At 43.7% G+C, this 22507-nt stretch overlaps 1 protein-coding gene across 1 annotated transcript in view; it reads left to right on the top strand.

Annotated features, from left to right (window-relative positions):
* Positions 1-22382, top strand: part of LOC124123021 (ATP-dependent RNA helicase DHX8-like) — a 35021-nt gene extending 12639 nt beyond the window's left edge. The window contains exons 11-22 of the mRNA XM_046486264.2: positions 1179-1326; positions 2877-3058; positions 4627-4821; positions 5374-5559; positions 6756-6842; positions 8624-8747; positions 12407-12729; positions 13801-14094; positions 15211-15339; positions 16232-16428; positions 18611-18790; positions 20653-22382. Of these exons, the coding sequence (XP_046342220.2) occupies positions 1179-1326; positions 2877-3058; positions 4627-4821; positions 5374-5559; positions 6756-6842; positions 8624-8747; positions 12407-12729; positions 13801-14094; positions 15211-15339; positions 16232-16428; positions 18611-18790; positions 20653-20890 (2283 nt within the window). The 3' untranslated portion in view covers positions 20891-22382. The remainder of the gene's footprint in view (positions 1-1178; positions 1327-2876; positions 3059-4626; positions 4822-5373; positions 5560-6755; positions 6843-8623; positions 8748-12406; positions 12730-13800; positions 14095-15210; positions 15340-16231; positions 16429-18610; positions 18791-20652) is intronic.
* The last annotated feature ends 125 nt before the right edge of the window (positions 22383-22507 follow it).

Below are 22507 nucleotides of genomic sequence, written 5' to 3'. Positions count from 1 at the left end.
CTTGTCGTTAAAGGCAACCAGCGTATCGGGTTGTCAGACTTGCTGACTTGGTTGATGCATGTCATCGTATCCCAATTGCGTGGATCGATGCTCATGATGTCAATCACTGGATCTGGTCCAGACTCGATTATTTACAGACCGCCGTCATATAGCTGGAATATTGCTGAGTGGGGCGTAAAACAACAAACAAACAAATCGTAATAACCGTAGTTTGTTATAAGCATATATACAACAAATGGCCTGGACTAAGTTCGTTATATCAATCAGTTCGTTATAGGAGTGTTCTTTATAAACGTAGTTTACTGTATGCTGTGGTCAGATTCCTGTGAAGTCCCCTGTGGGTATTCCAGGTTGAAAATGGTCCCCAGTGGTGACTAAATGGATCGGGTTGTCAGATTTGATGATATTTTTTTCTCAGCGTCAGAGTACCCTGACACAATCTCATTAAAATCAGATATAAGTTTTCGCTACCGCCAAACAAAGATCTGAGGACATCCCATTACGGGTCACGTCATTACGACCTTTCACGAATTTTGACTGACCAATGAAATGACTGACAAGAAATCGACATTAGCCAATCAGAAGGCAGCTTTCTTGAGCTTTACGACACTAGTTTCAAACAGGCGACTTAGCTTCGAAACATATTTTGACGTATTCTCGATTAAAAAAATTAAAACTGATAAGAAGAACATTCTGGAATGGCTTATAGATGCCTAGATTGTATGAATATAATCATAAAACCCGTAACTGTCGTTCGGAATACCCCTTGTTAAATATTTCGTGGTTGCATGATTAGAAAACACATTCCGACTGTCACTTTCATAATCTGGTAAGCGACGCTGGGATTGGTTGGATGAAAGGTCGTTCTGACGTGACCCATGATGGGATGTCCTCAGATCTTTGTTTAGCAGTAGCGAGAACTAAGATCTGATTTTAATGAGATTGACCCTGACAGCATTGATCGTTGCTCACAACATCAATCACTGGATTGTCTGATCCAGGCTTAATTATTTACAGGCCATTGTCATATTGCTTGAATATTTAGTATGGCGCCAAACAGCAAACAACTACGGCAAACACCATATGAAGACACCAACCCTTATCTGGCAGAAATGAATAAAATAGAAATAAGCAAATATTGGTGACTGCAGATTGATTTACGATATATCAACTTTCAGAATCCTGATGGTTCTCTGGCGCAGTCGGCCATGATGCAGAGTGCGCTACAGAAGGAGCGGAGGGAGTTGAAGCAGGCGCAGAGAGAAGCGGAGATGGACTCCGTGCCAGCCGGACTCAACAACCACTGGATCGACCCCATGCCTGAAAGTAAGATACCGTTGTCCTTTCCTGACCTGCATTAACACTCGTCATAGATATATTTCAAATTAGAGATAGAATTATGACCAAATATCCTGAGACCACATCCCCAAAAGTTCCTACCTTAAACATCGTGACATATTGTCAGCTCCAGTTTTATTGATTCAAGTCTTTGACACTCACTACGAAGTTTGAAAAACTTAAAGACATTACATTTTCGTGAATAACAACTTCTATATTGTTTGTCAGGCCACACATTTTTTATTTTTTGTTTCATGGGCCATCCATCCCGAATGAAAAGCAGCCCGTCTAAGAAATAAATTAAACATAAAAATATTTATTTTTATTATGTCTTCCGCTAGTAATAGACCCTCAATATCAAATGTTATATATATTCCATTTGTACACTACTATCAGTGATTCAAGAGGCCATCTGCAGTTTTTTACCTCCCCAGCAGAATGACTTACAAATAAATAAATAAATAAATAAATAAATAAATAAATAAATAAATAAACATGAATGAATGAATGAATGAATGGATGAATGAATGAATGAATGAATGAATGAATGAATGAATGAATGAATGAATGAATGAATGAATGAATGAATGAATGAATGAATGAATGAATGAATGAATGAATGAATTTTATTTCAAACAACCTTGTGTGGCAAAGCTGGAATAAATTCGTGAAACTTAAGATTAAAAATGTGTGGCCTTATGACATTACAGGGCTAATGTTGCCTCTTCATTGGGTGAACACTGAGCAAGTGTATATTGACTTGATAACATGACGGCTGAATCAGTATTTGACCCTTGAAGGGGCAAGAAAGATCCATGAAATGTTGCTACAAACAATAAAGAAGTTGTTATTTATAAAATGTCTCGTGTTCATATGTCATGTTTGGGACCGCCTCCGTGGTCTAGTGGTAGAGCATCTGCCAGGAGAGCGGAAGGTCCGGGGTTCAATCCCCGACCGCGTCATACCAAAAGACGTTAAAAGATGGTACTTGTTGTTACCCTGTCTGGCGCTCGGCATTAAGGGGCTAGAGCAAGGACTGGTCTGAGTGGAGTATTCATGTTAAACTGCGGCATGGTGTCTCAGTGGGCTAGCACTATAATTCGGCATCAATCCGGACTAGTACAAGCAGCCACACAAGCGCACACACGTTCATGCACGTCGCTATATAAGTGCAATAATCTTGGACGCGATGTTAAACCCCATTTCACCTCACCACCTCACCTCATGTTTGGCTTTGTAGAAGGCATGAGTCCTTATCAAACAACAAGGGTTCTATTCCTCCATAAACCTTAGAGATAGTTTGACAATGAAAGTCTACTATGCTTTCTATACTAACATAAATAGAACAATCTGTTCTAGGGCAATTACTATGGTTACATTCTGAAGCCAATGACATAGAACAAATGTATTTTGTTTCTTCTAATTATCACATCCTCAAATATCCAGGGAAATGTGTACAATGTTTTATTTGTAGACATAATTCAGGCCTTGATAATCATACGTTGAGGATGGCCTTTTGACTGTGAATATGTGTACAGGTGATGGACGAAAGCTGGCTGCGAACATGCGTGGTGTGGGGATGGCCCCGAACGACGTCCCTGAGTGGAAGAAACACATCACGGGGGGCGCGAAGGCGTCGTACGGCAAGAAGGAGAAGAAGTCCCTCCTGGAACAGCGGCAGAGTCTGCCCATCTTCAAACTGAAGGATGAACTCTCCAAGGTAAGGGAGACAACTCTTGAGCTGATGCACTAGATAGAAGGGGAATTCTGATGGTGTCACTTACAATATGAAAATGACCATTGATTGGCTTTGCAATATCCTTAATTATCCAGTGTATAATAGGGGGCACAGGTGGCCCAGTCATCTGAGGCGCCGCAATTCGCTGTGCAGAGTTGTGTCCCTTGGTCACGCCAGAAACCTATGATTGTGGGTTCGAATTCCGGTTCACCCTGATTATGTTTCTAGGTTTGTCAGCACCATACCCGTGCTCATGGGTTTCACCGAAGTGGTAAACGTCCGAGACCTGCATCACTTCGGGCTTTCCTCCCACATAAAGCTGACACGCCGTGATATAACTGGAATATTGTTAAAAGCCAACTCACTCACTCACTCAGTGTATCATAATGTCTCCATTTTTATCCTGGACCATTGACTGCTATAGCTTTGTGTTGAGCTGTATGCGAATAGTAATAGCTGTCCATTCTAATGACATTTATAACGAACTCACTTATAATGAACTGACTGATATAACAAACTTAGTTTTTAGTCCCGGCCATTTGTTGTATATATACTGTATATATGCTGTATATATGCTGTATATAAGCTTATAATGAACTACGATTGGTCCCTTCGAGTTCCTTATAACCATAGTTTACTGTATTCTAAATAGCAAATTTCTGCACTGGATAGGAGCGTGGAGGTGGTAAGATTGGTGTGGATAAGCCCAGGGTATTTGTAATAGACTTGAGATTTACTATGCTGGACAGTCGAGGATGACCTTCCAAGGGTAAGGGAGACAACTCTCATCTTGATTCGATGTCCTACTGGGTCCAGGTAGTTTGTTGGAAATAGTTGACAAAAATAGGCTGAATCATCAAAATGAATAATATAACTGATGACTCACAAATAATTGATCATAGTCCTGCTATTTTGTCATCTATGATCATACACATTTCAATTCAGACAGACAGACAAAATACAAAAGTCCAAAACATTCACTCAACCGTTTCACGAATGTGATTTATAAATATTTATATATATATATACACACACATGCACACAACACTAATAAAAACATGATAAGCTACTGTATGGAAAGGAACGTTCTCATATTTTTAAGGCCAAAGATTTTTTATCTTTTGAAATTAGCCCAGTTGTGATGCTGTGTTGGAATTGCTCCCTATCTCTTCCTGGTCGCAACAGGTTAGACTCTGCAACTTAGTGGATTGCGTGTCTTTGGACCGCGCTGCTGATCAGTATCGATCACTGAATTGTCAAGTCCAGACTCAAGTATTTTGGGGCCACTGTCATATGGTTTGAATATTACTTAATGTTCGGAGGCGGTTGTGAGGATAGTGGTTGAAGCATTGGCTCGTCGCGCCGAAGACCCGGGTTCGATTCCCCACATGGGTACAAAGTGTGAAGCCCATTTTCCAGTGTCCCTGCTGTGATATTGCTGGAATATTGTTAAAAATGACGTAAAACCATACTCACTCACTCACTTAATGTTCAGTGTTAAGCAAATAAACAAAACAAATTGAAATTAACAGATGTAACTTTGTCTGCAGGCGGTCAATGACAACCAGATATTGATCGTGATCGGAGAGACTGGTTCAGGGAAGACAACTCAGATCACACAGTACTTGGCCGAGGTGGGCTACACCACGAGGGGGAAGATCGGCTGTACACAACCCAGGAGAGTGGCAGCCATGTCGGTGGCCAAGCGAGTATCAGAGGAGTTTGGTTGCCGTCTCGGACAGGAGGTCAGTAATCTGCAGTTTCAGACAACATCTTTGTTGGGTCTAAGACCACTTTGCACCAAATAATACCTGCTGACATTATTGTCTTTTAACTTTGAAAGGGGCGGTGGGGTAGCCTAGTGGTTAAAGCGTTTGCTCGTCGTGCTGAAGACCCAGGTTTGATTCCCACATGGGTACAATTTAAGAAGCCCATTTTCCAGGGTCCCTGCGGCGATATTGCTGAAATATTGCTAAAATCGATGTAAAACCATACTCACTCACTATAATTTTGATGAGGATAAGTAAATATATTTAATATTCTAGGGTATTGAAAATGTTTCCTCACATTTTCCTGATATATTTATGAGTTTGTGATTATTACACATTTCCAGATTTGTTCATTTAGCAAACATTGATTTTTCTGACAATCACAAAATTTGATTATTTAAAGACCACTGTCATACAGCTAGAAAATTGCCAAGTGCATCGTTAAACACGAAACCAAGAAAGATGCAGATGTGACCATGTCCCATGTCATCAGGAGTTTGTTCACTTGTCCTGACTGTTTTTGCACAGGTTGGCTACACCATTCGTTTTGAGGACTGTACGAGCCCCGAGACGAAGATCAAGTACATGACAGACGGTATGCTGCTGCGAGAGTGTCTGATCGACCCTGACCTTGTCCAGTACTCCATCATCATGTTGGACGAAGCCCATGAGAGGACCATCCATACGGATGTCTTGTTCGGACTTCTTAAAGCTGTGAGTCTCCTTGAGCAGCATCGTTTCAGAACCTGGGGCTAGGGATGTTACCGGGACTGTAACAAGGGCTGTAACAAAGGCTTTAACAAAGGCTGTAACAAGGGCTTTAACAAAAGCTGTAGCAAGGGATGTCACAGAGGCTGTAACAAGGGCTGTAAGAAAGGCTTTAACAAATGCTGTAGCAAGGGCTGTAACAGAGGCTGTAGCAAGGGATGTCACAGAGGCTGTAACAAGGGCTGTAACAAAGGCTTTAACAAATGCTGTAGCAAGGGCTGTAACAGAGGCTGTAGCAAGGGATGTCACAGAGGCTGTAACAAGGGCTGTAAGAAAGGCTCTAACAAGGGATGTAACAAGGGCTGTAACAAGGGCTTTAACAAAGGCTGTAACAAGGGCTTTAACAAATGCTGTAGCAAGGGCTGTAACAGAGGCTGTAGCAAGGGATGTAACAAGGGCTTTAACAAATGCTGTAGCAAGGGCTGTAACAGAGGCTGTAGCAAGGGATGTCACAGAGGCTGTAACAAGGGCTGTAAGAAAGGCTCTAACAAGGGATGTAACAAGGGCTGTAACAAGGGCTTTAACAAAGGCTGTAACAAGGGCTTTAACAAATGCTGTAGCAAGGGCTGTAACAGAGGCTGTAGCAAGGGATGTAACAAGGGCTTTAACAAATGCTGTAGCAAGGGCTGTAACAGAGGCTGTAGCAAGGGATGTAACAAGGGCTTTAACAAGTGATGTAACAAAGGCTGTAACAAGGGCTGTAGCAAGGGCTGTAACAAGGGCTGTAGCCTGTAGCAAGGGCTTTAACAAGGGCTGTAGCAAGGGCTGTAACAAGGGATGTAACAAAGGCTGTAACAAGCGATGTAACAACCAACATGACATGTTCAAGTAATACACACACACTACTATATCATTAGGACTACATTGTGAAAATTATCCTGATACAGTTAAGCTGATTTAAGTCCAAGCAGCAATAACAAATACCTTTCCAAATATTACATCCTTTAGACAGACATAAAAGTTGAATATTTCTTGTTTCCCTGCTGTGGTATTGCTGGAATATTGCTACGTGTGGAGTAAGACCATCTAGTTTGGGATAACTTTATCTCAACATACCCTTTCAATCCATCACAGTTGGAGTCCTAGGAATTGTCTATGACTCTTTGCAGCTTCAGTATAAAGATGATGTTTTGTCTTTTCAGGCTGTGAAGAAAAGGCCGGAGTTGAAGTTGATAGTGACGTCGGCCACCCTTGATGCTGTCAAGTTCTCACAGTACTTCTTTGAAGCTGTAAGTCATCACTTTTAGGCAATACGTCCCAGTAGTTGTACAAGTGCAGAGTCTGTGTGATGTGGGGGCACAGGTGGCCCAGTTGTCTAAGGCGCCGCGATTCGCTGTGCAGAGTTGTGTCCCTTGGGCACGCCAGAAACCTATGATTGTGGGTTCGAATCCCGGTTCGCCCGATTTTGTTCTCGGTTTTTCAGCACCATACCCGTGCTTGTGGGTTTCACTGAAGTGGTAAACGTCTGAGACCTGCATCACTTCGGGCTTTCCTCCCACATTAAGCTGACACGCCGTAATATAACTGGAATACTGTTAAAAGCAGCCGATCTTTCAGAAAATCACATTTTGTGCAGAACTCTTGTAGAATTTTGCATTTATGTGCCATAGAACTCATAAAAATACGCTGCAGAATTTTAACATGTGGATCGAAAGCTGGTTATGAACTATATTTTTTCCTTTTCAACTGTAACATTGCTGCCTACAGTCATACAGCTGTAACATTGGTGCCTACAGTCATACAGCTGTAACATTGCTGCCTACAGTCATACAGCTGTAACATTGCTGCCTACAGTCATACAGCTGTAACATTGGTGCCTACAGTCATACAGCTGTAACATTGCTGCCTACAGTCATACAGCTGTAACATTGCTGCCTACAGTCATACAGCTGTAACATTGGTGCCTACAGTCATACAGCTGTAACATAGGTGCCTACAGTCATACAGCTGTAACATTGCTGCCTACAATCATACAGCTGTAACATTGCAGGCTACAGTCAGACAGTTGTAACATTGCTGCCTACAGTCATACAGCTGTAACATTGCTGCCTACAGTCATACAGCTGTAACATTGCTGCCTACAGTCAGACAGTTGTAACATTGCAGGCTACAGTCAGACAGTTGTAACATTGCTGCCTACAGTCATACAGCTGTAACATTGGTGCCTACAGTCATACAGCTGTAACATTGGTGCCTACAGTCATACAGCTGTAACATTGCTGCCTAGTCATACAGCTGTAACATTGCTGCCTACAGTCATACAGCTGTAACATAGGTGTCTACAGTCATACAGCTGTAACATTGCTGCCTACAGTCATACAGCTGTAACATTGCTGCCTACAGTCATACAGCTGTAACATTGCTGCCTACAGTCATACAGCTGTAACATTGCTGCCTACAGTCATACAGCTGTAACATTGCAGGCTACAGTCAGACAGTTGTAACATTGCTGCCTACTGTCTTACAGCTGTAACATTGGTGCCTACAGTCAGACAGTTGTAACATTGCAGGCTACAGTCAGACAGTTGTAACATTGCTGCCTACAGTCATACAGCTGTAACATTGCTGCCTACAGTCATACAGCTGTAACATTGGTGCCTACAGTCATACAGCTGTAACATAGGTGCCTACAGTCATACAGCTGTAACATTGCTGCCTACAGTCATACAGCTGTAACATTGCTGCCTACTGTCATACAGCTGTAACATTGCAGGCTACAGTCAGACAGCTGTAACATTGCTGCCTACAGTCATACAGCTGTAACATTGCTTCCTACAGTCATACAGTTGTAACATAGGTGCCTACAGTCATACAGCTGTAACATTGCTGCCTACAGTCATACAGCTGTAACATTGCTGTCTACAGTCATACAGCTGTAACATTGCTGCCTACAGTCATACAGCTGTAACATTGCAGGCTACCCTCATATAGCTGTAACATTGCAGGCTACAGTCAGACAGTTGTAACATTGGTGCCTACGCTGTTATGGGTCATCTGCTTCTTTGTGCAGCCAATCTTCACGATCCCCGGGCGAACATACCCAGTGGAAATCCTGTACACCAAAGAGGCAGAGACCGACTACCTGGACGCATCCATGATCACCGTCATGCAGATCCACCTGACAGAACCTCCAGGTGAGCACTTCCACCTGGCTCCAAGTAGTGCTGACTCAGTGATTACACATGGACACCTGGCTCCAAGTAGTGCTGACTCAGTGATTACACATGGACACCTGGCTCCAAGTAGTGCTGACTCAGTGATTACACATAGACACCTTGCTCCAAGTAGTGCTGACTTAGTGCTGACACATAGACACCTGTCTCCAAGTAGTGCTGACTTAGTGATTACACATAGACACCTGGCTCCAAGTAGTGCTGACTCAGGGATTACACATAGACACCTGGCTCCAAGTAGTGCTGACTGAGTGATTACACATAGACACCTGGCTCTAAGTAGTGCTGACTGAGTGATTACACATAGACACCTGGCTCCAAGTAGTGCTGACTTAGTGATTACACATAGACACCTGGCTCCAAGTAGTGCTGACTGAGTGATTACACATAGACACCTGGCTCCAAGTAGTGCTGACTTAGTGATTACACATAGACACCTGGCTCCAAGTAGTGCTGACTGAGTGATTACACATAGACACCTGGCTCCAAGTAGTGCTGACTGAGTGATTACACATAGACACCTGGCTCCAAGTAGTGCTGACTGAGTGATTACACATAGACACCTGGCTCCAAGTAGTGCTGACTGAGTGATTACACATAGACACCTGGCTCCAAGTAGTGCTGACTTAGTGATTACACATAGACACCTGGCTCCAAGTAGTGCTGACTGAGTGATTACACATGGACACCTGGCTCCAAGTAGTGCTGACTGAGTGATTACACATAGACACCTGGCTCAAAGTAGTGCTGACTTAGTGATTACACATAGACACCTGGCTCCAAGTAGTGCTGACTTAGTGATTACACATAGACACCTGGCTCCAAGTAGTGCTGACTGAGTGATTACACATAGACACCTGGCTCCAAGTAGTGCTGACTGAGTGATTACACATAGACACCTGGCTCCAAGTAGTGCTGACTGAGTGATTACACATAGACACCTGGCTCCAAGTAGTGCTGACTTAGTGATTACACATAGACACCTGGCTCCAAGTAGTGCTGACTTAGTGATTACACATAGACACCTGGCTCCAAGTAGTGCTGACTGAGTGATTACACATGGACACCTGGCTCCAAGTAGTGCTGACTCAGGGATTACACATAGACACCTGGCTCCAAGTAGTGCTGACTTAGTGATTACACATAGACACCTGGCTCCAAGTAGTGCTGACTGAGTGATTACACATAGACACCTGGCTCCAAGTAGTGCTGACTGAGTGATTACACATAGACACCTGGCTCAAAGTAGTGCTGACTGAGTGATTACACATAGACACCTGGCTCCAAGTAGTGCTGACTTAGTGATTACACATAGACACCTGGCTCCAAGTAGTGCTGACTGAGTGATTACACATAGACACCTTGCTCCAAGTAGTGCTGACTGAGTGATTACACATAGACACCTGGCTCCAAGTAGTGCTGACTGAGTGATTACACATAGACACCTGGCTCCAAGTAGTGCTGACTTAGTGATTACACATAGACACCTGGCTCCATGTAGTGCTGACTGAGTGATTACACATAGACACCTGGCTCCAAGTAGTGCTGACTGAGTGATTACACATAGACACCTGGCTCCAAGTAGTGCTGACTTAGTGATTACACATAGACACCTGGCTCCAAGTAGTGCTGACTGAGTGATTACACATAGACACCTGGCTCCAAGTAGTGCTGACTTAGTGATTACACATAGACACCTGGCTCCAAGTAGTGCTGACTTAGTGATTACACATAGACACCTGGCTCCAAGTAGTGCTGACTGAGTGATTACACATGGACACCTGGCTCCAAGTAGTGCTGACTGAGTGATTACACATGGACACCTGGCTCCAAGTAGTGCTGACTGAGTGATTACACATAGACACCTGGCTCCAAGTAGTGCTGACTGAGTGATTACACATAGACACCTGGCTCCAAGTAGTGCTGACTTAGTGATTACACATAGACACCTGGCTCCATGTAGTGCTGACTGAGTGATTACACATAGACACCTGGCTCTAAGTAGTGCTGACTGAGTGATTACACATAGACACCTGGCTCCAAGTAGTGCTGACTTAGTGATTACACATAGACACCTGGCTCCAAGTAGTGCTGACTGAGTGATTACACATAGACACCTGGCTCCAAGTAGTGCTGACTTAGTGATTACACATAGACACCTGGCTCCAAGTAGTGCTGACTTAGTGATTACACATAGACACATGGCTCTAAGTAGTGCTGACTTAGTGATTACACATAGACACCTGGCTCCAAGTAGTGCTGACTGAGTGATTACACATAGACACCTGGCTCCAAGTAGTGCTGACTTAGTGATTACACATAGACACCTGGCTCCAAGTAGTGCTGACTGAGTGATTACACATAGACACCTGGCTCTAAGTAGTGCTGACTTAGTGATTACACATAGACACCTGGCTCCAAGTAGTGCTGACTTAGTGATTACACATAGACACCTGGCTCCAAGTAGGACTGACTTAGTGATTACACATAGACACCTGGCTCCAAGTAGTGCTGACTTAGTGATTACACATAGACACCTGGCTCCAAGTAGGACTGACTTAGTGATTACACATAGACACCTGGCTCTAAGTAGTGCTGACTCAGGGATTAAGCATAGACACCTAGCTCTAAGTAGTGCTGACTCAGGGATTACACATAGACACCTGGCTCTAAGTAGTGCTGACTTAGTGATTACACATAGACACCTGGCTCTAAGTAGTGCTGACTCAGGGATTACACATAGACACCTGGCTCTAAGTAGTGCTGACTCAGGGATTACACATAGACACCTGGCTCTAAGTAGTGCTGACTTAGTGATTACACATAGACACCTGGCTCTGAGTAGTGATGACTTAGTGATTACACATAGGGAACACATTGATAAGTCAGTCGTGATCTGTGATTGATTTGACACACTTCACACTGTTAGGTGAACACAGTTGTATATTTCAATTAGGCCCTGGGGGCACAGGTGGTCCAGTAGTCTCAGGCGCCACGATTCGCTGTGCAGAGTTGCATCCCTTGGGCATGCCAGAAACCTATGATTGTGGCTTTGAATCCCAGTTGGCAGCTATTATGTTTCTAGGTTTGTCAGCACCATACCCGTGCTCGTGGGTTTCACCGAAGTGGTAAACGTCTAAACCTGCATCACTTCGAGCTTTCCTCCGACATTAAGCTGACACTCCCTAATTAAGAATTCACTTCAATATTTCTGTGCATATGGTGCGGATTTACACAAATTGTGCACACCAGTTTTTATGTATTTGACTCCAAAAAGACAAAAACATATCGTCAATTCTTACAAACGAAAACATCAACAAAAACTTCACAGACTGCTTGTTTAATCGTCAACACACACAAAAATGAAGGCAACAAAGCAGAATCAGAAACATCGTTCATCGCCGTAATGCAAGGCTCCTCCCATTCTATTATCAGCCAATCAGGAAACAGTAGTCCATTAGTTGGCATGGCCAAATGTCCTTTCAGTTGATGGAAACATAAACACAAAAATGTGCTTGGTTGGCCAACACAAATAACATGGAATCACTTGCTAGTTATGTCAATCGCTCTGTTCTTCATCTCTGTCCACCATGATGCCTGACTGTCTCTGTACCACACAGGCGACATCCTGCTCTTCCTTACTGGTCAGGAGGAGATCGACTCCGCATGCGAGATCCTCTACGAGCGGATGAAGGCCATGGGTCCCGAGGTACCCGACCTCATCATTCTCCCCGTGTACAGCGCCCTGCCCAGCGAGATGCAGACCAGAATCTTTGAACCGGCGCCACCTGGATCCAGGAAGGTTGTCATAGCAACCAACATTGCGGAGACGTCGCTGACGATTGATGGCATTTATTATGTGGTGGATCCTGGCTTTGTGAAACAGAAGGTGTACAACTCCAAGACGGGCATGGATCAGCTGATTGTCACGCCCATCTCACAGGTAGGGGGGACGACATGGGGAAATGGTGGAAACCGCCGTTGTTTTCGTGATATTTCTGAAACTTGGCATTTTGTTTACTATTGAAGTACTGATTATCATATTGGGATTTCTGTATGGTGACAGTTTGTACTGTGATATTTCAACAATATTCAGCATGGAACTTCCTCAAGATGCTCATCTACCATATTCAATATGCAGTGTTTGAAGTTAAGCATGAAACACAACGGTTCCTATAATAAGTTAACATCTACCCGGCGTTATCCTAATGTTAGTAAGTTAACATCTGGGCGGCGTTATCCTAAAGTTTATAAGTTAACATCTATGCGGCGTTATCCTTATGTTAATAAGTTAACCTCTACGTATCGTTATCCTAGTGTTTATAAGTTAAAATCTAGGTGGCATTATCCTTATGTTAATAAGTTAACATCTACGTATCGTTATCCTAGTGTTTATAAGTTAACATCTAGGTGGCATTATCCTTATGTTAATAAGTTAACATCTAGGCAGCGTTATCCTTATGTTAATAAGTTAACATCTAGGCAGCGTTATCCTTATGTTTATAAGTTAACATCTAGGCAGCGTTATCCTTATGTTGATAAGTTAACATCTAGGCGGCATTAGGGGGCACGGTTGGCCCAGTTGACTAAGGCTCCGCGATTTGCTATGCAGAGTTGCGTCCCTTGGGCACGCCAGAAACCTATGATTGTGGGTTCGAATCCCGGTTCGCCCCTATTATGTTTCTAGGTTTGTCAGCACCATACCAGTGCTCGTGGGTTTCACCGAAGTGGTAAACGTCTGAGACCTGCATCACTTCGGGCTTTCCTCCCACATTAAGCTGACACGCTGTGATAACTGGAATACTGTTAAAAGCGGCATTAAGCCCAACTCACTCACTCACTCTGGGCAGCATTATCCTTATGTTTATAAGTTACGACTAGGCGTTAATAAGTCTAGGCAGTGTCTAGATAAGAATACTGTAGAAGAAAATCCCAAGAGAACCATGACCCTGTTTATTTCCAACTGTTGTAACATTGTAACAAACACTGTAACACATTGTAACACACATTGCAGGCCCAGGCCAAGCAGCGAGCAGGCCGAGCCGGGAGGACCGGTCCGGGGAAGTGTTACCGTCTATACACGGAGCGAGCCTACCGAGACGAGATGCTGCCGACCAACGTCCCGGAGATCCAGCGCACCAACCTGGCCTCCACCGTGTTGTCCCTGAAGGCCATGGGCATCAATGACCTCCTGTCCTTTGACTTCATGGACGCGCCACCCATGCAGACGTTGATATCGGCCATGGAGCAGCTTCATGCCCTCAGTGCTCTGGACGATGAAGGATTGCTGACCAGGCTGGGCCGGAGGGTAAGGGGTCATTGTGTTAGATTCTATTCTTATTGTGTCATTATGCTCGAGAGTCAACCTCACACCAAGGTCGGGAAGCAGGAGAGGGTAGGGGGTCATTGTGTTAGATTCTATTCTTATTGTGTCATTGACTGAGAGAGTTCATTTTGCACCAAGGTCAGGAAGTGGTAGAGGGTAGGGGATCATTATACTAGATTGAATATCCGGGGTAGAATAAGTCTTAACAACCCTTGCTTGCCGTAAAAGGTGATTATGCTTGTCGTGAGGGGCGACTTACGGGATCGTGTGGTCAGACTTACTGACTTGATTGATGCATGTCATCATATCCCAATTGCGTGGATCGATGCTCATGATGTCAATCTGACTCAATTATTTACAGACCGCCTTCATATAGCTGAAATATTGCTGAATGCGGCGTTAAACAACAAACAAACAAATTTTATTGTGCCATTGAGCGAGAGAGACGCTCACTTCACACCAAGGTCGGGAAGAGGTAGACAGCTGGTGGTGCACTGGTCACATGACACCACGGGACACCATCCACGTATAGCTGTTCCCAGCTACCCCCGGCTAATGTTGAGACTTTTTACTTCTTTGAGGACTCCCCTTCCCGATGCAAGGGAGTTAACTGACTGTAAAAGTCCAGTTTCCACCCTTGCCGAACTAGGCTGGAATTTCTGGGCTTGATTGAAGTGCATCAAATCATGTGAGCACCTTGATTAACAACATGAAAAGATTTAGAAAATATCTGACGGTACACATGCTTTGCAAATCCTGCAATTGACCAAAATCTGCAAATTGCTGGAGTATTGCTGACTGTGGCGTTAAACAGCAAACAAAGTTTGCAATATGATTGCCTTGTTATCTAACAGTTAGAATTTTGGATAAGTAATAATGGTGATTGAGGCAGGTAGGGTAGCCTAGTGGTTAAAGTGTTCGCTCATCAGGACGAATACCAGGGTTCGATTCCCCACTTTGGCATAATGTGGTCATTTCTGGTGTGCCCTGCTGTCACATCGCTAGAATATTGCCCAAACAGCACAAAAATCATACTGACTGACTTACTCCCCCAGTTTATGATAAATGGTAATTATTGTCCCCTCTCCCCATCCCCAGATGGCCGAGTTCCCCCTGGAGCCCATGCTGTCCAAGATGCTGATCATGTCCGTCCACCTCACCTGCAGCGACGAGATCCTCACCATCGTCTCCATGCTGTCTGTACAGAACGTCTTCTACAGACCCAAGGTAAGGAAGGACAGACGACAGGAAAGTGTCAACATGGTGGACACACAAACTGGTCCAGGTGTCGACCCGTGAAGATCCGCAGAAGCATAGGTCTTCAGCAGCCCATGCTTGCCGTAAGAGGCGACTATGCTTGTCTTAAGAGGCAACTAATGGGATCAGGTAGTCAAGCATGCTGACTTGGTTGATGCATGTCATCGTATCCCAATTGCGTTGATCGATGCTCATGATGTCAATCACTGGATTGTCTGGTCCAGACTTGATTATTGACAGTCCACCATCTGATGGTGTTAAACAGCAAACAAACAAACAGGGTTGAAAATGCAGTAAAGTTTATGCTTCACTTTTGAATTATCTTGAATTTTGAAAATACCTTGAACATGTGAAACAAATAGTAATTTGACTTGAATTTTCATGCATTGTACTTAAAACTGAGCTTTAGAAGGTTGCGGTCAGTGCACATCATTTAACCACTGACCAGATTCTGTCCTAGGAACCTGTAATCTGTAACTATTTTACTCGCTATAATTTATGCAATACAGAACATTTATGTTGCTATTTAATTTTATTTGTCATTTATTAAAGGATGGGGGGTGACTTGGTCTTAGATATAATAAATGACCAGTCCCTAAATAATAATAAACCTTTTTATTAGAAATAATACAACTGTGTCATTTATTCATGCCCCCTCCCAACCATAAAGCTGTAATAAATTTGGCGACCCTCCCACTCCCCTCCATCTCTTTTGCTGAGTCACTTTTTCATGACATCCCCCCCCCCCCCCTTTAATCTGGGACTAGTAGACAAGCAAGATTTATTAAGGCTGGGTTACTGCACTGATGTGATCTCAGGCTTCAGGAATGTTATGGCTGTGTTTTAATCCCCACTGTAACAGGACAAGCAGGCTATAGCTGACCAGAAGAAGGCCAAGTTCCACCAGCCAGAGGGGGATCACTTGACTCTGCTGGCCGTGTACAATTCCTGGAAGAACAACAGGTTCGCCAGCCCTTGGTGCTACGAAAACTTCGTTCAGATCCGGACACTCAAACGAGCGCAGGACGTCCGCAAACAGATGCTGGGAATTATGGACAGGTTTGAACTTTGACCCTTCTCTAGGATCACAACGGCCTAGCTAGGTCGATGTGCTGTTGGGGCTATGACTGTCATGGGTCTGTTAAAGTATGGTAGCTATGAATTCACAATAGGCCGAGCGAGGTCGATGTGCTGTTGGGGCTATGACTGTCATGGGTCGTGAATTCACAATAGGCCGAGTGAGGTCGATGTGCTGTTGGGGCTATGACTGTCATGGGTCTGTTTAAGTATGGTTGCTGTGAATTCACAATAGGCCGAGTGAGGTCGATGTGCTGTTGGGGCTCTGACTGTCATGGGTCTGTTTAAGTATGGTAGCTGTGAATTCACAATAGGCCGAGTGAGGTCGATGTGCTGTTGGGGCTCTGACTGTCATGGGTCTGTTTAAGTATGGTTGCTGTGAATTCACAATAGGCCGAGTGAGGTCGATGTGCTGTTGGGGCTATGACTGTCATGGGTCTGTTTAAGTATGGTTGCTGTGAATTCACAATAGGCCGAGCGAGGTCGATGTGCTGTTGGGGCTATGACTGTCATGGGTCTGTTTAAGTATGGTTGCTGTGAATTCACAATAGGCCGAGCGAGGTCGATGTGCTGTTGGGGCTATGACTGTCATGGGTCTGTTTAAGTATGGTAGCTAGTTCACAATAGGCCGAGTGAGGTTGATGAGCTGTTGGGGCTATGACTGTTATGGGTCTGTTTAAGTATGGTAGCTAGTTCACAATAGGCTGAGTGAGGTTGTTGTGCTGTTGGGGCTATGACTGTCATGGGTCTGTTTAAGTATGGTAGCTAGTTCACAATAGGCTGAGCGAGGTCGATGTGCTGTTGGGGCTATGACTGTCATGGGTCTGTTTAAGTATGGTAGCTGTGAATTCACAATAGGCTGAGCGAGGTCGATGTGCTGTTGGGGCTATGACTGTCATGGGTCTGTTTAAGTATGGTAGCTAGTTCACAATAGGCTGAGCGAGGTCGATGTGCTGTTGGGGCTATGACTGTTATGGGTCTGTTTAAGTATGGTAGCTATGAATTCACAATAGGCCGAGTGAGGTTGGTGTGCTGTTGGGGCAATGACTGTCATGGGTCTGTTTAAGTATGGTAGCTGTGAATTCTCAACAGGTCTTTACTACAATGCAGTCTTAGTGCTAAGAAAATCGTAATTCCCACATTTAACCGCAATCTTATGACAGTCGTAGTGCTTAGATTGCTTAGAGAAACAGGACAGTTCCACAAATCTTTAGAAATTCTACAACTATCGTGTGTCTAATGTAAAGCATGGCAGCTACTATCATAATATTGGAGCTATGACTATCACAGTGGAGGACTACAATGGAGGGCAAGATTGCTAGTTCTATTATGGGCCACTATAGTTGACCTGTACAGGCTGAGGCCCATGTTGAGGCTGAGCTTTGTCCATTTAGTTTGTTAAAGGCTGCTTGATTGATGGAATCCTTATATATAGACTGTATGTACTTCACATCATAAAGATATGTGTGGGTATTTAGAAATAAGAAGTGTGGCCCAGGTGATCAGTGTGTATGTTAATGATGCTAACACTTTACAAATAATGACTCTTGATGATGCAGAGCTCCAGAAAACTTTATTTTAATTGGGTTATTACATTTTTCATTGGGTCACCAATATTTTTTCACTCATCTATTCATCACTCTATTGGGTTTTTCACAAAATTAGTGAACATTTTAAGATTTAAAAAATAAAGTTTTAGATGTATATAACTTTTTAAATGAAAGGCTTGACTCGAAAAGTAAATTTGCTCGTAATTGTGTTTCGGAAATTAGCTCCTTTGCACGCATGCTGAAAAAGCTTCATTGGGTACATATGTGAGCTGTTTTTATACATTTGAGTTTTTCATTTAATGCATGCATTTCAGTACACAAGTTGATTGAAAGTAATTGGGTTTTGAATATTTTTGGAGGGTATTTTACGCAAATACGTGGTTTATCTGTAGCTCTGTGATGTCAATATGTGAAAACAAGGACTCGAGGACCCGACCCCTGAGGTGTGCCGGTCAGACTGCCGAAGGTAGTTAGGCCCAGGATGTATTGTTTCGTCACCTGTTGTGGATTAACCAATGGAACTGCAAGGTTCTTAATACAGTTATAACATTTGGTGATGTTATTCGTTACTTCTTTGTAATTATGAACCACAAATCTTACCTCTCCACCTGCAGACATAAGCTGGACGTGGTGTCGTGTGGGAAGAACACGGCGCGGGTACAGAAGGCCATCTGTTCAGGTTTCTTCCGCAACGCGGCCAAGAAGGACCCGCAGGAGGGCTACAGGACGATAGTGGACAGCCAGGTGGTGTACATCCACCCCTCCAGCGCCCTCTTCAACAGACAGCCGGACTGGTAAGTGGGGCATGAGGTCTCCGAGGTCTGGGGGTCATGGTAACAGCCTCTGGTCCAGTGGTGTACATCCACCCCTCCAGCGCCCTCTTCAACAGACAGCCGGACTGGTAAGTGGGGCATGAGGTCTCCGAGGTCTGGGGGTCATAGGAACAGCCTCTGGTCCAGTGGATCTGCATCTGCCCCGAGATTGGGACGCTGTGGAGAGTTGCATCCAATGGGCACGCCAGAAACCTATGATTGTTGGTTCAAATCCCGATTTGCCCCGATTATGTTTCTAGGTTTGTCAGCACCATACCCGTGCTCGTGGGTTTCACCGAAGTGGTAAACGTGTGAGACCTGCATCACTTCGGGCTTTCCTCCCACATTAAGCTGACACGCCGTGATATAACTTGAATACTGTTAAAAGCGGCATTAAACCAAACTCACTCACTCACTCTAAGATGGTACTTGTTGTTACCCTGCCTGGCACTCAGCATTAAGGACTGGTCAGCTCAGAATCAGTATACTGTGTCTGCATGGGGTATTCATGTGGGCTAGCACTATAAAACCGTCATTAATCCAGACTAGTACAAGCAGCCATGCGGTTCCTCCACCCACCCACCCACACACACACAGACAGTAACACACACACACAGACAGTAACACACACACACAGACAGTAACACACACAGTCACAGACAGTAACACACACAGTGACAGTAACACACACACACAGTAACACACGCACATGCACGTAGCTATATATATAAGTACAATAACCTTGAACACGACATTAAATTCCATTTCACCTCGCCCCACCTCATGCCCTGTCTGAGTCTTGACCCTGTGTGTATCATTAACTTTTGGATTGATCTCCATCAATAAATTTGATTTTTGCAGAAACAAAGTGGTCTGTCAGCTACTTTCATTAAACTTCCAGGGGCTGCTAATTCATATAGTATTTCGACGTTTAGACCTCCTTACTATCTATAAAGAATAATACATCATCTCTCCCCAGTGCATTAAGTATGTACGTGAGGACTTACTGCATCGCTGTTTCAACACAAAGGGTTAAACTATGGTTGACAATGATTCTGATTAATTTGGCTGCATAAAAGGCCCTATCACCACTTACTATTTGGGATGTACCTACGATGATAATCATCGATACTTAGGTACACACGATACTTGAATTGTCATCGAAAGACACTGAAAGAGTTACCTCCCACAATGGCAGAAATAGCACATCACCACCTGTAAGCATGGCAGAACACATGGTAGCTGAGGACGAGGACTAACTGTTACATTTAATAACCATCCCTTCATTTAAACCTGTTTTGTTCTTGTGGTTTTCTTTGTTAAAGATTTTCAGATATCAATACGTAAATGTAGATGAAAGAGGTTTTGGAGCTGTATGTCAGTGATTTCATCTTATCTTACCATGGCTTAAAAAAATAAAAGAATTGGTTCTCAGGCAATGTTTTTTGAAAATATAGTGTGGGCGGGCGGTGTCTTTTTTTTCCTCCGGGTTTTTCAAACTAGTATGTGACCAATAAACAGTTGTGTAATCAATAAACAGTTGTGTACAATCAACCTTGGAAAGGGCCTGCCTACATAAATGTATTCCTTGATGAGTAAAATACTGGAATACACTATTTGACTAACGTTGGACTTTGAATATTTAAGGATTTTTTTTCGGTAAAAATCGAAATAACAACAAAATGTGCGGCAAACTTTATGATGATGCGGGCGGTGCCTGAGAACCAAGACTATTATAGTTTTTAGCCTATTTGATGTGATGTATCATGATACACATTGAAAAGCAAGATATCAGGCGATACTCAGCTCTAGTTACTAACGACTTGCCCTATGTCCACTTCCAGGGTGGTGTACCACGAGCTGGTCCTCACTACCAAGGAGTACATGAGAGAAGTGACGGCCATCGACCCCAAGTGGCTGGTGGAGTTCGCCTCCAAGTTCTTCAAGTTCTCCGACCCCACCAAGCTGAGCCGGCAGAAGAAACAGCAGAAGATCGAGCCCCTCTACAACAAGTACGAGGAACCCAACCAGTGGAGAATCTCACGGGCTTTCAGGAAGTTCCACACCAAAGTCACCTTCTAGACTGCGGCCTGGTTGTGTCAAGGCCCTTATGCTGCTGTCTTTGAACTGGAGGTCATTTTGTGGAGGTCATTCAACAATTTTCCATATGATGTGGATGTGTTTGCTGAAGAATACTTTTTATTAATTCATGTTTTTACCAAGCTTGTACATAATATTTTCTGTATAGATCTATGATCTATTCATCTTGTGCATATATCATCTTCATTAGTAGGGACGGGATCGGGTGGTCGGGCTCGCTTACTTGGTTGATGCATGTCATCGATCCCAATTGCGTGGATCGATGCTCATGTTGTCAATCACGTGATTGTCTGGTCCAGACTCGATTACTTACAGCTGGAATATTTCTGAGTGTGGCATTAAACAAAAAACAGACAAACAAACATTAGTAGTGAGGGTTGGACCCAGGAGGAATCCAGGTTAGATTTAGTCCCCGGGAACCTTTGCTGGTCATAAGAGAAGGTTGCACGGGTGGCCCAGTCGTCTAAGGTGCCGCGATTCGTCCCTTTGAGCACGTCAGAAACCTATGATTGTGGGTTTGAATCCTGGTTCCCCCCAATTATGTTTCTAGGTTTGTGAGCACCATACCCGTGCTCGTGGGTTTCACTGAAGTGGTAAACGTCTGAGACCTGCATCACTTCGGGCTTTCCTCCCACATTAAGCTGACACACCGTGATATAACTGGAATACTGTTAAAATAGGTGTTAAGCCCAACTCACTTACTTAATAGCTTAATAGATCGGGCAGTCAGGCTAGACTCTATTATTTACAGGCCCCAACATTTAGCTGGAATATTGCTGAATGTGCTTGAAGTGCAGTTAAACGATGTTAGCATTTGGGGTAAGAGTTGCCTCCCTTGTGCCAGGATTCAGTCACAGACTTGTCACTCATGATCCTTGGTCTGCCCAGAGATTTCATCATGTTAGTATTTCCTGACCTGTGCACTGCACTACCCTCTTACCTTAGGCCTGCCCACCCTGACTGGAATACTGTTCAAAGTGGCATTCAACCCAACTCCATCTTCCCGAGGCAAGATAGTTAACTGGCTTTCAAAGTCCAGTTTCCACCCTTGTTTCCACCCAGTTTACGAACCAGATGTCAATTTCCTTACGCGATTTTGATTGGACCTTAATTAAAAACATGAAAAGATTTGGAATATAAATTTATATGTTGACTCTAAATTGGCGGTACAGGTGCTTTGCAAATCCTGCAATCGACCCAAATCTATCCATGGCATATTACGACCCGGATGTCAATTTCCTTACGCGATTTTGATTGGACTATGCATAGACTCGTTAGTCCAGCCAAAATGTAACTCCATAATACAAGCCTAGTTCGGCAAGGGTGAGAACTGGACTTTTATAGTCAGTTAACTCTCTTGCCTTTGGGGAGATGCACAACTCACTCATTTACTTGTTTAGAGGTGTATAGCTCATTTACACATGTCGGATCAATACTTGTCATAGAAATGTTAAATAAAAACATGTAAATAGTATGAATGTGTGATGTTCTTATTGTAATAGGGCTGTGAGTATTTCAGGGGAGATAACTCTTACATGTTTATCTGGAAGTGTTCATCAAAGTAAAATGTCTTGTTGGTGTGGCATGCCAACATGGAGA

This window comes from Haliotis rufescens, unplaced genomic scaffold (assembly GCF_023055435.1).
Source record: "Haliotis rufescens isolate VD_foot unplaced genomic scaffold, xgHalRufe1.0.p SCAF_10, whole genome shotgun sequence".
NCBI lineage: Eukaryota > Metazoa > Mollusca > Gastropoda > Lepetellida > Haliotidae > Haliotis > Haliotis rufescens.
This window is presented reverse-complemented; position numbering and strand designations above follow the sequence as displayed.